Raw genomic sequence first — 15,778 nt, forward strand, 5'->3', positions numbered from 1 at the left:
GCAATGCTATGTCCATTATATACATTAAAACATTATATATGTCTTCAAAATATCTTACGATATGTCAATTGTTCAAATGGAGTCATTTCTTTGTAAAATTTGGCTTCACTGCACTTGTTTTTCTTGAATTCCCGGTCGCTGTGACCGGTTTCCCGATCAGAAAACACCGGTTCCCGGTCGGGAAAATCGGTTTCCCAATTTTTGAATTTGAAGTGCCATCCCGTCCGGTTTCTGGCGGTTTTCATCGGGAACCGGCCGGTTTCCCGTTCCCGGACTCAGGCGGGAAAGCGCTTCCCGACGGAAAGGTAAACCCTGGTATGGGATCCCTTGCTGCTGATTGCTGAACAAGTAGAGAGAAAAAACGAGCCTCGAGGCAGGCAGGCCGGCCGGAGGAAATTCAAAAATCTCGCTCGTCTCCCCCGTCCAGCCCAGCCTATAGAGAAAGCAGAGCAATGCTCCTCCTCCTCGTCGCCGCCTCCTCCCCGTCCGACCTCGCCGACGTGCCGCCTTCCAACAAGGTGGTCTTCATCCTGGCGGGCCAGGGCATCGACGCCGCCAACCACGCCGTCGGGGTCGGCCCCGGGATGCCCTTCGCCAACGCGCTGCTCCGCTCCGGCCGCGCGGGGGCATCCGCCGTCGGCCTCGTGCCCTGCGCCGTCGGGGGCACGCGGATGGCCGACTGCGGCGGGCCAGGGTCGCCGTCGAGACGGGGGGACGGATCGGGGCCCTGCTCTGGTACCAGGGGGAGAGCGACACCGTCAGGTGGTCCGACGCCACCGAGTACGGCCGCAGGATGGGAATGCTCGTCCGAGACATCCGAGCCGATCTAGGCATGCCGCACCTCCTCGTCATCCAGGTTGCTTGCTTGCTTGCTACCGGGTACTAGCTAGTGCTACTTTGCTTGCTACTGGACATTTCAGGTTACAACTTTGTGTATTTCAGGTTGGATTAGAATCAGGCCTAGGACAGTACACTCAAGTCGTAAGGGAAGCTCAGAAGGGGATCAAACTCCGCAACGTCAGATTTGTCGATGCAATGGGGCTGCCTCTGCAAGATGGCCACCTGCATCTGAGCACCCAAGCTCAAGTCCAGCTTGGCCATATGCTGGCTCAATCCTATTTGAATTATTATGGTACATCCCCACCCTAGTTCTACTTTTTTCTTGCATTCATTGGCCACCCAATGCAATTTTCCTAGTCACTCAATTTTTCCTATTCGGACTCCAATCCATTCTTATAATTACTGAGCTTCTATATTACACATTCTCATCTGGTCTTCCTGTGTTCCTTTAATTTGGTGCTTCATAATGATATCATGGTAATTATTGTGCACTGCAATTGGAAAGCCACGAGGTAGGGGTAGCTCATCATGGTGGATGGGAGATGTATGGTTTAAGTTAAGTACTACTAGGCATGCATGAGTGGCATCATTGTTATTGGCTTCAGAAATAAGATATATAGTAGGAAAATGCTGGTAAAATGATGTAAAACAGGACTAGCTAGGAATTCAACCAATTGATGAATGATGTTGGAATTTGGTGAGTCGGTGACAGTACTAAAATGCAATCTCCGCCTCGACCTCGATAGGTGCCCAATAATGTTGAGATCCAGTACCAACTAGCACTATCTATCCTTGCCGCGGACAACATTTACTATCTATCCTAATTGCCTTACCTCTCTCTCTATCACTTGGTTTCAACAACGGGTCCATGTAATACGAAAATAAAATAAAAACCTGCTACTGGAGACTGCAGGCAGTTAGTTGAGAAGCAGGCCGAAATGATGGCCCGACTTGACATGGGCTTTGAGAAGGCCCGTCCTCTCTGTATTCAGGAATTCTCGCGGAATCCCCCCCCCCCCCCCCCCCCCCCCCCCGCGTCAGATTACCCCTTATGATTTCGAAGATGGGCACTGGGCAGCACCAGTGAAATAAAAACAAATTTGTCTCCATGTATTCAGGATTGCACGCAGAATCTGTATAATAGAGAATTCATACACTTGAAAACTTTTTCTATCAGAAAAATTAAAGGAGAAAAACCACCAAACAAGAGGCGGCGGTAGCCAATGCAAGCGTCGAGAAATCTGAGGCGGTTTCCTCCTGACCTCCTCCACACATCCCGATTCCCATATCTCCTCTCCCTGCCCGGCCTCCCGCCGCCGCACCTCCACACGTACACCACAGCCTAGCTAGCTAGTCCTCTGTCCTCTCCATGGCGGCGTCCGAGGTCAGCTGGCTATCTCCGGCGTCCCGCCTCCCGTCCGTCGCCAACGCACCACCTCGCTTTCGCGCCAGGCCGCCTAAGCCAGCAGCCGCCTCCCTGCTCTCTCCCTCATCCCGCCCAGGCCCAGCTGCAGCGGCCCTGCCCGTGCTGCACCGCAGGGGCAGGGTGACCACCGTCCGCCGCCGTCTTGGCGCCACCGAGCAGCAAGGCCAGGTTCAGGAGCAGGAGGACGAGGTGGTCGACGGCAACGTCCTCCCCTACTGCAGCATCGACAAGAAGCAGAAGAAGACGGTGGGGGAGATGGAGCAGGAGTTCCTACAGGCTCTCCAGGCATGTGCCATACGGATCGGAGTAGTATATATTAATTAATTTTTCCTTAATATATAATTAGCTTCTTCAGTTCCTGATGCTAGCTGATTATGTACGTACGTATTACATACAGTCCTTCTACTACGACCAGAAGGCCATCATGTCCAACGAGGAGTTCGACAACCTCAAGGAGGAGCTCATGTGGGAAGGGAGCAGTGTCGTCATGCTAAGTACGAAAATTTTTCTTTGTTCTTTGTTTTTTTGGCTCTATCATATATATCATACAGTATAGCTAGTAAATTAATATATAGAATTTCTGTACGTGCTGTGTGTTTCCCAGGCCCTGATGAGCAAAGGCTTTTGGAGGCTTCCATGGCCTATGCGGCTGGCAATCCCATCATGTCTGATGCTGAATTTGACGAGTTGAAACTGAGATTGAAGGTTAGTTCGCCTCCAGCTGCTTCCTTCCATTCTATATATATATATATATATTTGTAATATGCAGCTGATCGAGAGTTGAAGGCTACTATATGTCTCTGCTACCACAAGGAAACCTTTTTTTAAGAAAGAAAAACTGAAATTCCTTTTCTGGCTGGTTACGATCGTCGACCATTGCATTGGCTAGAAAGACGGGAGTGACATTGTGACGGAAGGTCCCAGGTGCAGTCTCAGGAGTCGTAAGGTAGTACCTAGCTACTCCGTTCATCTAGCTAGTATTCATCATTCGTATTTATTTTATTCAGAAGATGGCTGATTACTTGTACTCTGAGCAAAGCTTGGATGTATTCGATCTGACCATGCAATGCTTCATGCCTGTTATATATATGGTGCAGGTGTACAGTGACCTGTCTGTTGACTACTTAAAGATGTTCCTGCTAAATGTTCCAGCCACCGTAGTTGCTCTGGGACTGTGAGTATTAATTAGTCCATGCATCCTCAGTTTTAATTAATGAGTGTCAATATATCTAGTAACAATGCATGGTTTCCATATATACACACATTTAGGTTCTTCTTCATTGATGAGTTGACTGGCTTTGAGATCAACGTGTTCCAGGTCAGTATATATGATCAATTCAAATACATATACACACTCTATTTCGATGTGAGCATATATCCAATCCCTCGCTAACCAGCTGCCGGCCAGAGACCAAATATATATATATATATATTTATGTTAACTTATTATTTGCATTCGTCTTGGATATATATATATGATGGTGCAGCTGCCGGAGCCTTTTGGTTTCATTTTCACATGGTTTGCTGCTTTGCCACTAATATTGTTCTTAGCACAATCGTTGACTAAAGCCATAGTCCAGGACTTTCTAATCCTGAAGGTATGTATGTATATAGTTTTCTTTAATTATATTAGTTTTCCTTGAAAAAGCAGCTAGCTAGTCCAGGGAAAACTAACTGATGATGAATTTAATTATTTTTCTTTAATTATATTATGTATGTAGGGGCCATGTCCAAATTGTGGCACTGAAAATCTTTCCTTCTTCGGGACAATACTGTCGGTCTCTAGTGGCGGTACAACAAACAACGTCAAATGTGCAGAGTATGCATGCCTTATTTATTTATTTATTATTTGATATCTTCATTTCATAAAACAAAGTAATAATAGTATAATTAATTAATGTATACCGTTCCGTCGCAATTATATATTTTTTCCTTTTTTTTCAGTTGCGGTACCGAGTTGGTATATGACTCAAAATCTCGGCTCATCACACCTGCAGAAGCGTCAAAAGCATAAGCCTGCCAACAGTCGCTAGCTCTGTCCATCTCTACTTTGTAGGGTCGGCAATAAATTACTCCTAACTAGTCTGTGTATGTATGTATGTATGTATGTATGTATGTATGTATGTATGTATGTATAGATCCAAGAGCTTATGAGATGTGTGTGTGTATTTATATGTAATATATATGTATAGTACGTACAGCTGCACATTCTGGCGTGCTTACCGCCGGCCATCACGCAAGCATCCATGCATGCATTGAGCGATCCGAGAGATAAGATATGCATGCATGCATGACATGCAGAGATCTTATTAGCTAGGTAGGTACATGCATGCATTTTGGATGCAGGATCGAGAAATGTATGCCCTGTTTTCTTTGTGCTACGCTAGTCATTAGCATAATTGTAACCGTTAATTAAAGGTATTAAATAAAATCAGTTTATAAAACTAACTCTACAATTTTTGTGCTACTTCACGAGACGAATCTAATGAATTCTTTGACCGCATTATTAGTGAATAATTATTGTAGCATTACTAAGTAATGCTAATTATGGATTAATTACTGTCATTAGATTCATCACACAAAGTTACATCAATCCGTGAAGAGATTTTACAAATAAATTTTATTTAGTACTCCATACATGCTAGCGCAAAACAAACAGGACGCGTCATGAATGACGTAACGAGAATAATCCCGGCCATGTTCGTTCTTCAAGAATTTGATTGCATTGTTACGATCTGATCCGATGTGTGTGTGTTGTACGTTGGTTCTGATCTCGCTCCATGATCTCAATTAATATAATTGTCCTGCTGTATACATAAATACATGCAGGATAATTAAGCTATATATAGCTAATAAAGGGTAGATGATGTCCAGTAGTCCATCTCACACTCGCTCCATGCAAGCAATTATTAGCAGAGTAGCGTCTGTCCAGTGGAAGATGCATGCATACATGATCCGATGGAGCTCCGATCCGATCCATCTACGCATATATCGTGCATCATCATCATCATCAACTACAGCTGCCATGCATCCATCGCTAGAAGAGCTTAATCAATTCTAGCTAGAGCTAGGCCTCAAATATATATTAAAGATTATGCGATAGGTGCTAGCAAAAACCTCCAGCTCTCTCTCTCTCTCTCCCTACATAAAGTCTACATAAACACCCAACGTGGATCACATCACTATAAAACCTGGTTTCTACCCCCGGCCCTCCCCCCACCTTTGCAAAACTAGACCTTTAACCTCCCAAGGTGGTTTGTGGCGCGGTTTTTTTCTTTATTTGTGTTGGATCTTTAAAAAACCGTGCATAGTAAATTAACTCCACATAAGTAGCTCTGCATAGTGAATATATAATATAGTATATTTTAGTACAATTTTTTTATTTAGCTTTAGATATACATATGCTTTTCTGTAAGTAATTGGAATAATTCATAGATGTAGCTTCGTTCTATGGTCTAATTGTGGTGAAATTTTTATGGTGGACTAATTATAGCATGGTGTATGCATGCCGACATGGACTGACAGGAGCATGGTGGACTAATTACTAGCTATGGATAAATTAAACTAATAATTAGCCAGCTTATCAGCTTGCTTATTGCTGTGTTGATGTGGTGAGTATGCCTGCTGCGTGGTTCATTAGTAGGTAACCATACATTGTGCAGCCGGTTCATAAGTAGTTATCCAATGTAGGTAGTAATTGCTGTCATATGTGGGACGCCCTCAGCTCCGTCCAATTGCATCATATTGGTTCTTAAACTAACTAAGTTAATTATTAGCTTGATCAATAAACAAATACAATACTCCATTATCAGTCAGTGAATATTTTTTTATTTTTAACCAATTTTTCAATTTTATTTTAAAAATAATCCACTCGGACAAATATTTGCAGATATAACCCTTTTGGTCGCGCCGGTCCGCGTGGTGCGACAAAAACACTGTCGCGCCACATGCATTGGCGTGACAAAGTGTGCCACGTTGGCACGCGCTCCAGCCAGCGCATATTCCACGTGTCAAGCTTGTCACGCCACTCCCACCGGCGTGACAGTACAGCCTTGTCACGCCACCCCCGCTGGTGTGACAAGGTCTGACCTTAGAAAAATCATATCTTTTTTATACGAACTCGGATGGAGATGATTTTATACGAAAATTGTAGCTCTCAATGAGATATACAACTTTTTAGTTTTGAGTTTTTTTTCATTTGAAGTCATTAAGATGCTCAAATAGTTAGTTTAAACTTTTGACAGCATATTAAACACCTGTACCTCTATCGAGTTGTCTCCAACTTAACATGTTTATCATGGGTACAAATTAAATTCTATATAATGGTTGATATATGAAATAATATGGACTAAATAGTTCGATAAGAAATACAATGAGAAATCAAACTATATCATTATTGTGTATGGAATATAATGTAACACCCTAGATATTAATTATAGCTATAAGCTAGATCAAGTAACTTTTTGAAAGATTAAGACCTTACAGATTTTTATACTAGTACTTCAATGGTTTAGATAAAATGAGTATTTTTAGTTGTTCTTCATCCTATGACCTTCTTTTCACCGTACCTCATTTGGTCAGTGTGACGCTCATCGATTGCACCGCTTGCTTGAGCTAGCCAAGACCATTGCTCGAGGTGCCTCCCATGGATCCCACCACTCTAGATACCTATTATATTAATAAGGAAGTGTTGTTATCGAAAAAAAGAAGAGCCACTACGTTCGTTGAGAGGATCTAAAAATTTCAACATTAATCTAAAAGAGAAGAATTTATACCGTTGGATTTTACGAACATCTTTCGGTCATGTAATCAAAGAGTCTGTGCCGAATATAAAAATTAGTCAGACTTACCCATCCAACCAAGACCACGCCGTAGGGCACGGCTTATGGGATCTAAACAGGTTGATCCTGATAGATGGAAATAAAATGATGGCTCAAAGCAAGAAAATAGCATATGGTTTTTTTGACCTACCAACCAATTCATGATCGTGCTCCAGCCAATTCAACTAGACCAACTCGCAAGTTAAAGCTATAACTAATAATATCTAGAGTGTTACATTATATTCCGTATAGTTTGATTTCTCATTGTATTTCTTATCGAACTATCTAGTCCATATTATTTCATATATCAATTATTATATAGAACCTAATTTGTACCCATGATAAACATGTCAAGTTAGAAACTATCTGATAGAAGTACAAGGGCTTAATATGCTGTCAAAAATTTAAACTAATTATTTAATCATCTTAATGACTTCAAATGAAAAAACTCAAAACTACAAAATTGTAGATATCATTGAGAGCTACAATTTTTGTAGAAAATTCATCTCCATCCGAGTTCGTATGAAAAAGATATGATTTTTCTAAGATCAGACCTTGTGACGCCAGCGGGGGTGGTGTGACAAGCTCGACACGTGAAATATGCATTGGCAGACCTCTTCCGAGTGTTCCGAAGCGTGCCAAAGTGGCACACCTTGTCACACCAATGCATGTGGCGCGACAATGTGTTTTTGTCGCGCCACGCGGACCGTCGTGACCAAAAAGACTAGATCTGCAAATATTTGTCTCGGTGGATTATTTTAAAAATAAAATTGAAAAATAGGTTAAAAATAAAAAAATATTCTCAGTCAGCTATGTATGTAGGGGTAGCTAGCTTCTAGTTCTAGTATGTGTTGCCGGCCAGATCGATCGATATCGGAATCCAAGAACGAAGCAAATAGCCAGCTAGCCAACGGATCGGAACATGCATGCATGGCGAGTGGCGACAAACAAGCAGAAAAAGGGAAACGAATAAACAAACTCGCGACGACATAGCATAGGGGCCTGGGAATAAAATTATAGCACATTAATTATATTGACGTCCTGTGCGTGGCCCAATTAATAATTCAACAGTATAATGGCATGGCGTCGTCACAGTGACAGTACTTGCTGGATTTGGCATATGCACCCAGCAAGTGCATGCAAGCTTTGGTGAATGATAGCTAGGTCTGAATCGCAAGGATATATATATATATATATATATATATATATATATATATATATATATATATATATATATATATATAATTAGAAAAAAAATGAATGTGAGACGTGGCTTCTTTTTAATTATCATATCATAGAGTGCAAATTAAATAGTTGTCGAGGTTATTGGATATGCATATTTTCGATGTTGAGAACGAAAAAAAAAAGCAAATGCGATCGAGCCTCAGTCATCATAGCAATCAATAATAAGAGTATATATATATAGCTCGGTAGGCACCGATCGATCAAAAAGGAAGGAGAAGGCAGGTCTTAAAAATGAACCAAGCTAGCCAATCATATGTATCATATCGCGCGTGCAATGTTGGTTCACTTTCAGCACTGGAGTAGCTAGCTAGCTGATGTTGACTATATATACATACATAGCTTATAGCTTATAGCTGGTATGTTGGTTCAATTTCAACTTCAAAGTTGGTGAAAAGATAAAAGCATCATATAGAGTACGATATTGTTGCTTTTCCATCCGTTTTTTACGAACGAAGATTTATAGTATCGAAAACATTAAACGTAACACATCACCCACTGCTACTACGCACAACGCATGCCTAAACAATGCTAGCCGTATACAGTTATATAGCTCCGGCCTGTATGAGCCTTTAGCCTTCATGTCTTGTCATGCAATGCATTATTGTTAAGCTAGCTGGGTGCTCTGCATGCATGCCGTATGTACTGACAAGCAAAGTAACATGCATGACACCATCATGGTCCAGTCCACTGACTAGTCTGATTTGTTGGCATCTAGTAGTATGTACTCCAACGAACAAGTGATGTTCTGGACGTACATACATACATCTTCCTAATGTAATATATTTGACTGCTAGTTATTGTATTTTTCTTATAATATATTTGCTACACAACAAAATTATTATAGTAACTAATTAAATTTCCATAAATATAAATATAATCGTATATATCTATCTATCGATTTCTTTTCATTTGCAAATTAAACTCAAATAAATTAAAGGCCAATCAACGTTCCAAAATATAATTATGCCATCATTATATTTTGGAATCATATCAGAGGTGTTCTGTTTTAGGATGAACGTAACTGCCGAAACGTATGTATCTAGCTAGCTAGGATCATGACACGTATGCAGGTATCCGGCCTGATTTTTATTTACAACTGCTGAAGAAACGATCCTTGAAGATGAGGCTAGCTATATATAAATGTATATGTATGGATCTCAATAGATGGATCGGATGGAAGCTGGGCCCTTACACATACCATGCATGCTGGCAGCTAGCTTGTAGTCGCTAGGATCTTCGTTCTCCAATATAATATAATATAATATAATATAATATAATATACATGCATGTCTTTTTCGCCAACTAACGCAGAACCGGATGATGGCCAAGCCGGTTGTCGTATTTCTTGTTCTTGTTTCTAGCTCCGTCCACGCCCCCCACAACCAACCAACTGCTCTGCTCTCCGTAGGGATCGATCCCATCCATCGGTGACGACGTTCCAGTTAAGGCAGGAGCTAGCTAGGGTGAATTAGAAATTATAAATAAAAGTCTAATATAATTGATGGTTCCAAATATATGAAACACACAAGACAAGATATATAATCCCATATCAATTAATAACTTGTATATATCTACATATAGAGTATGCTCTAGCAGCTAGGATTATCTGCTAGCGCTGTTTGCACATGACAATGTGTATGTATATATGGTAATTAATTATTGTGTACGTACGATTAATTTGTTTTTATTTATCATGCATGTGCTGTTGCTGCTGCAGCAGAGTGCAAATCCGTGGCCAAGAGAAGAAGCTAGAGGAGGAAGATGTGATGTTTTGTGCTGATCTTGTGATTAAATTATGTAATCGCGTATATTAATTTGCACATGCATGGATCGTGGACAGCATGCATGTTCAGTGATTAATATTCCTCCTTCAAGATGACAGCTGCAAATAACATACATACAGTCGTTCAGTGTAAGCAAGGCTGTGTTGTCTTGGTTCTCGACCGATTATCCATCTTTTTTTTTTGAAGTTAACTTATCCATCATATTGTTAAATATATAAATAATTAAATATAGTTCGATAAGATCATGTATATGAAACATACTGTGCAAAATACATATCACTGCAAAGTTAATTATCAAACTATATATAGGTACTTTTGATCGATGATTGTGGGGTACAGCTACCGGCCAGTTTTAGTTAGGTAAGACGGCCCGGCCTAGAGCAGACACCATGACTGTACAAATTTGTCCAAAGCTTGTTGCTTTCGATTCCTAACTACTGTATGTGCCCGGTAACGTCGCCTCAGGTTAATGGGCCGTATACTTATTAGAGTCTCCTAGCTAGATGAAACTAATGACCCCTGCATGCCTCCTATATATACTAGAAAGGCGTCGCGGCATTGCAGGACCCTTTGCAAACACAAACTACACAGTCGCTACACTGTTTATGTGGCTGCATTTGCCGACAGCTAGCAGCAGACAATGGTAGATAACAGGAACAGCCATTAGCAGGGAGTACAGTGAGGTTTTAAGTTTAGATCCCCCTAAGCAAAAGATCACCATTTTGAGAGTCTATAACTATGAGGCTACCAGAATGGTGCTTGTAGTTATAACATTGGTAGTCTAAATTATAGCTAGCTCCCACGTGGCTTTGCAGTCCAAAATATTGTTCCCAAAACCACTACTACAGAACAGGGCTTTGATCCTACACATTTATCCCGGCTGTGTTTGAAACCGGGACAAATAAAGTCTTTAGTCCCGGTTCTAAAGTCTAGAGCCAGTGAGAGATAAAAAAATCTTTTATCCCGGTTGATGACTGCACCCGGGACTAAAAAGTAATCTTTAATCCCGGGTGGAGTCACCAGCCGGGACCAAATGTTTTAGTCCCGGTTGGTGACTCCACCCGGGACTAAAGAGGAGCTTTTATCCCGGGTGAAGTCTCCACCCGAGACAAAAGCTGCGTTCCGCATTTATTTATCTCCACCTCTCACCTCCTCTCTCATCTGTCTCTTTCTCTTCTCCCTCCAAATCTCTCCGCCTGCTTCCTCTCCCTCCCTCCCTCTCCGAGATCCCCTTCCTCTCCCTCCCTTAGCACGGGCGCCGCCGCCAGCGGGGCCAGTGAGCCGCCGTGCGGGCGGGTGCTCGGCGAGCCGTAGGAGGCCCGGCGCAGAGCCGGTGCGCCGCCGCCAGGCACCGGCGCAGGCGGGGCCAGCGGCGCAGGCGGGTGCCCGGCGAGCCGCTGGAGGCGCGGCCAGCTAGCCGCAGGAGGCGCGGTCCCGACGTGGCCGGCTCCGGCGGGAGGCGCGCCCCGGATCTGGCCGGCTCCGGCGGGAGGCGCGCCCCGGGTCTGGCCGGCTCCGGCAGGAGGCGCGCCCCGGATCTGGCCGGCTCCGGCGGGAGGCGTGGCCGGCTAGCCCTGGCGGTGCACTCGGCGCAGCCGGCGGCGGCCTTGCCAAGCTTATTTTTTTTCTTTTCAAATATGTATATATGATTGGGATTGATTTGTGAATGAATCTTTTGTGGTTGTGAATGATTTATTTATGATTGTATTTGATTTCGTGATTGCTATTTTGGAGAAATTTTTGGAAATGGAAAGAAGCTCTCTGCGTGCGTAGACAAGCCGAACGGCTCTACGTGTGCAGACGAGAGGCTTTTTTTTTGTTTCCGAAAAATCACATTTGTCCCGGCTACTGAATCCCGGTTGTAAAACCGGGATAAAAGGCAGTTGCTAACCGGGACTAATGTGGTGTTCTGTAGTAGTGAACCTGTGAGTACGAAAAGAACAAATCAATTTTAATGCTTCGTTAAAGTAATTAGTGTATAAAGCACTAAATAAAAGTTGTGTATATATAATTTAATTTTTAGAGAGGAATTGAATAATAAGTAGAAAATGGATATTATGTCATGATTTATAGGTATCTTACTTACAAGTGTCTTTGCTGACCAAAATGCTTCCCCAAGAACCATTTGCGCTTCAAAGAAAAAAACAAACACACATAAATTATTCTAGACTGTTTGTTGAAGGAAGAAGTGTACGTATCATTAGTTAAAAGTTCTGCGCAGACACACACACAAAGAGAGAGAAAACACATTCTAAAATTACAGAAAGGGGTTATTTTGTTACCTTGTCTTATTCTTGAAGCTTCAGCTTCTTTGTTTCCGTCTTATCGTTCTCATCATCAGTGTTGTTATGGTTTTTAGTCTGATCCCAAGCACTGCGATTTTTTTTTCATCGGTAAATATTTGAGGATGTTTATTTGCTTGTCATTAAAATATATGCTACAAATATACATACTAAGATTGTTGATCTATGTCCATGTCTTTTATGCCTGCGTACTGTGCGGATTGTGATGATGTAGCCTGCAACAATATTACCATGAGTGATAGAAAATATAGTGAAGGGTAAACTGGAAGTTCCAGTAATCAGTAAACTGTGGAAGTTTTAGTATCATACCTCAGTACTTTTTCTCTTGGAAGGTGTTAACGCAAAAATCAACACACTGGAATCCGAGGGCAAGTGTTCGCCAAGTCACGGAAAGTCAACCAAGCGTGCCAGTCAATTTGACCTGAAATTGACAAGGGAGAAAACAAAGTCAAATTCGAGAGCGTATCGGCTGGGATTCCGAATATCTCTCAGATGGGCGTATCGGCAAGCTTTGCCGATACTATAGGCGATAAAAGGATATTAAATACAAGCGCATAGTAAAGAGCGCATCGGCAGGATCAGCCGATACACTAAACGACAAAACCGGCTTTGAATAGCCGATTGTGTATGTATGACAAGATCTAAGCTACGAATGTGTAACTTAGATGATGTGAAGCTAAAAACAGATCTAAACCGGCTCTTGAGATAACAAAAGTGTCTCTCCAAAACCTAAAGCCGATCCAGTATGTTTTTAGATGTGATAATGGCCAAAAAGTATAGGAGAACCTATAAATCTAGCCGATATCAACAATTGGTGAATAAATCTAGACGAGACGACAACGATGCGCCCGGAAGTCAAAGCCTAGATAAACTCGATAACTTTTGAATAGATTTGAACGAAGCCACAACGATGCGCCCGGTAGCTAAAGCTCAAATATACTCGGTAAAACAAAAACTCACCAGCAAATCAAGTCGCTCGAATGTGAGGCGTCCTTGATCAACTTGAAAGAACTCGTCGAAAAAAGAAGAGAAAAGGCGAAGTCGCCGAAAAAATGCAAAGGAGTTGTGAAGTTTGTTGTATTGGATGTGTATCAAGTTTTTCCGGTCCCTTACAACTGATATATATAGCCTAGCACTATCAAGTCCTAGCCGATTACGGCAAACATTACTTGACCCTAAAGAAAAGACTATCTAAAAGATAAACTACTTAAAATATTACAACCGAATCATCAAGATTCTCGTAGAGTCCGGATCCTCTTCTCCTTCCTTGACTTCATCGGCAACTCTCCATCGGCCGAGCACAAGAGCGGATTAATCAGCATCTTCGCAGAATATTCTCATGGTCCATCGGACGGACTCCTATCAGCCGATTCCAACACTGTGCATCTTTTGGTTTTCTTCACCTTTTCTTCACCGAAATTGCATTCCTTGACACGTGTCAAAAAACGGTGTCAACAGAAGGTGGTCATAATATTAAATCTAAGATGGCCTATGTACAAACAAACATAATTTACTTGAAGTAATCTTACTTCCAATCAAATTGCGTGCATGGGCAACCACTAACTTTTGTGCACTGGTATCCATCTGGGCCTGGAATCATTTTCGAGTTACAAACTCTGCAAGCTCGATAGCACGAGTGTTGATTATCCGAGATGAAAATTAGTGTAGCTGTGCATTGGTATCTTTCAGTCTGCAGATTGAACACAGTAGTGAGGTCAAAAACACAGTAGTGCTTTAGATATTAAAATACCCAAACTTCAGTGTGTGGAGACTACAAAGACACATATGAGGTTAAGAAGCAAGAATTCAGTCTGCTATATATTAGCGGTGTTCGATAAGGACCAAAAATTAAACTCTATAATCCTAGATCTTGTGGTGTTGCCAGCATCACACTGACTGTAGGCTGCCTGTGGTGTTGCCAGCATCAACCATCACATTATACTTGATACTAAGTTTCTGAGCTATGGCACAAGACTACAACTACGATCTGATGGTTGATCAAAAAAGGTTCTGTAGAGTTAACATTTTAGTACTAATAATGACAAATCATTTACAACCTCAAGTAAATTCCTTGAACATATTATCCATTCAATCACGTGTAGCGATCAATCATGCAGATTTAGTAACAATTTTCAAATAGCAACAATCACATATACCTATCAATCTCGGAGATTAAATACCAATTTCAAATAGTAAATGTTGTAAATGAAACAGCATCTGAACCCTAGGAATTGCTCGAGAAATTTCTGCTACCAGACCCACGACACATCAAATTACACAAGACACCAAATTGCATGAGATGATGAATTGTGTTATTGTCAAGGAAATTTGCAACCTCAACTGAGTTTAGGGCATGCAAGAGTGATGTTGCAAAATGTAAGCCTGATACGAGTCTAATGTAGCAATTCGGTGCACACCATTTAAAACCTTGCAACTCTGTGGCATGGGTTTTGATTTTGCTCATAGTATTTGCATCCTAACTTATTCAGTGCAGTAACAGACTACTCTCTACCAATCAAGATATCTTGCATGGCCATTGATTGAGTGTGACATTGATTGTTAATCAACTGCTCATAGATTGTGGCGACAGAATATTTGTACAGCCTATTTGCAGCAGTAATGTTTCATACGTCCACAAGCTGAGGGCGTGGAATTAGGAGAGGAGAGGCAGAGATTCCATCGGAATCACAAACCAGGTTCCCTTGCGAAGGAGATAGCGAGAAGGCATACATCATGTCCAACTTGCCGGGAAGGACGGTCACTAGGGGCTGCGGCCAGCGGCCAGCGGCCAGAGAGTGAGGAGCAGGGGCCGCGGCCTTGGCTCAGGCAGTTGCTGGCCTCGGAGATGCGTGTGGCAGAACCACCCAAATTAATCCGGCTCAAGTGCGCTAACCATCACCATAAAGGCAATACAGGCTAACACGCACTTCAAACGGAGTAATCCGGCAGTGCTGTCGGGTAAATCCCGAATAATCCACTTATGCGTCGATCGAAACCCAAAGCTTACATGCAACTCACACGAAGGTGAGTCCAGAGAGTACAACATTTCACAAATATATTATATTACAGAGTCTTAACTTAGTTGTTACAAACCAAGTTTGAAATCTCAGAAAGGTACTTGAAAATCAAATTTAAAGTAGTTTAGAATTCAACTGCAGCGGAAATAAAACGAGTTCTAAACGACGATACAAGATGTCATGATGAAGCCCGTACATGACATCACTCGGCATTGTCATTGTTGGCCGGAGTTGAATCCCACTCCACCGACCAACCAAAAGGTAAAGTACACGGCCAAGTCATGCTAGCTATCTGATCTTCAAACGTATCACCTGAAAACAAAGTTGAGCCACAAGTAAGGCT

The 15,778-nt window shown here is 42.1% G+C and overlaps 1 protein-coding gene, 2 long non-coding RNA genes and 1 pseudogene across 3 annotated transcripts; 2 read left to right on the plus strand and 2 right to left on the minus strand.

Moving 5' to 3' along the window:
- The first annotated feature begins 326 nt into the window (after positions 1-326).
- LOC120687443 lies at positions 327-1,266 on the plus strand (annotated as a pseudogene).
- A 751-nt stretch (positions 1,267-2,017) lies between these two features.
- Positions 2,018-4,714, plus strand: LOC120687418 (PGR5-like protein 1B, chloroplastic). The gene is made up of 9 exons (XM_039969417.1): positions 2,018-2,551; positions 2,664-2,760; positions 2,871-2,971; positions 3,156-3,212; positions 3,364-3,440; positions 3,536-3,584; positions 3,754-3,864; positions 3,988-4,085; positions 4,211-4,714. Exons 1-9 carry the CDS (start codon positions 2,210-2,212, stop codon positions 4,278-4,280), a joined length of 1,002 nt encoding a protein of 333 aa, XP_039825351.1. The 5' UTR covers positions 2,018-2,209; the 3' UTR covers positions 4,281-4,714.
- A 7,481-nt stretch (positions 4,715-12,195) lies between these two features.
- On the minus strand, positions 12,196-12,717 carry LOC120687459. The gene is made up of 3 exons (XR_005680745.1): positions 12,569-12,717; positions 12,398-12,488; positions 12,196-12,245 (listed from the first exon to the last, which is right to left on the minus strand). It is a non-coding gene; the product is annotated as an uncharacterized LOC120687459 (long non-coding RNA).
- A 1,158-nt stretch (positions 12,718-13,875) lies between these two features.
- On the minus strand, positions 13,876-15,186 carry LOC120687464. The gene is made up of 2 exons (XR_005680751.1): positions 15,112-15,186; positions 13,876-14,108 (listed from the first exon to the last, which is right to left on the minus strand). It is a non-coding gene; the product is annotated as an uncharacterized LOC120687464 (long non-coding RNA).
- Positions 15,187-15,778: the final 592 nt, after the last annotated feature.

Source organism: Panicum virgatum, chromosome 9N (genome assembly GCF_016808335.1).
Source record: "Panicum virgatum strain AP13 chromosome 9N, P.virgatum_v5, whole genome shotgun sequence".
NCBI classification, from domain to species: Eukaryota; Viridiplantae; Streptophyta; class Magnoliopsida; order Poales; family Poaceae; genus Panicum; species Panicum virgatum.

Coding starts and splice junctions, on each gene's coding strand:
- LOC120687418 (XM_039969417.1), top strand. CDS start 2,210: ATGGCGGCGTCCGAGGTCAGCTGGCTATCTCCGGCGTCCCGCCTCCCG. Junction 2,552..2,663: donor AGTTCCTACAGGCTCTCCAG/GCATGTGCCATA, acceptor TATTACATACAG/TCCTTCTACTACGACCAGAA. Junction 2,761..2,870: donor GAGCAGTGTCGTCATGCTAA/GTACGAAAATTT, acceptor TGTGTTTCCCAG/GCCCTGATGAGCAAAGGCTT.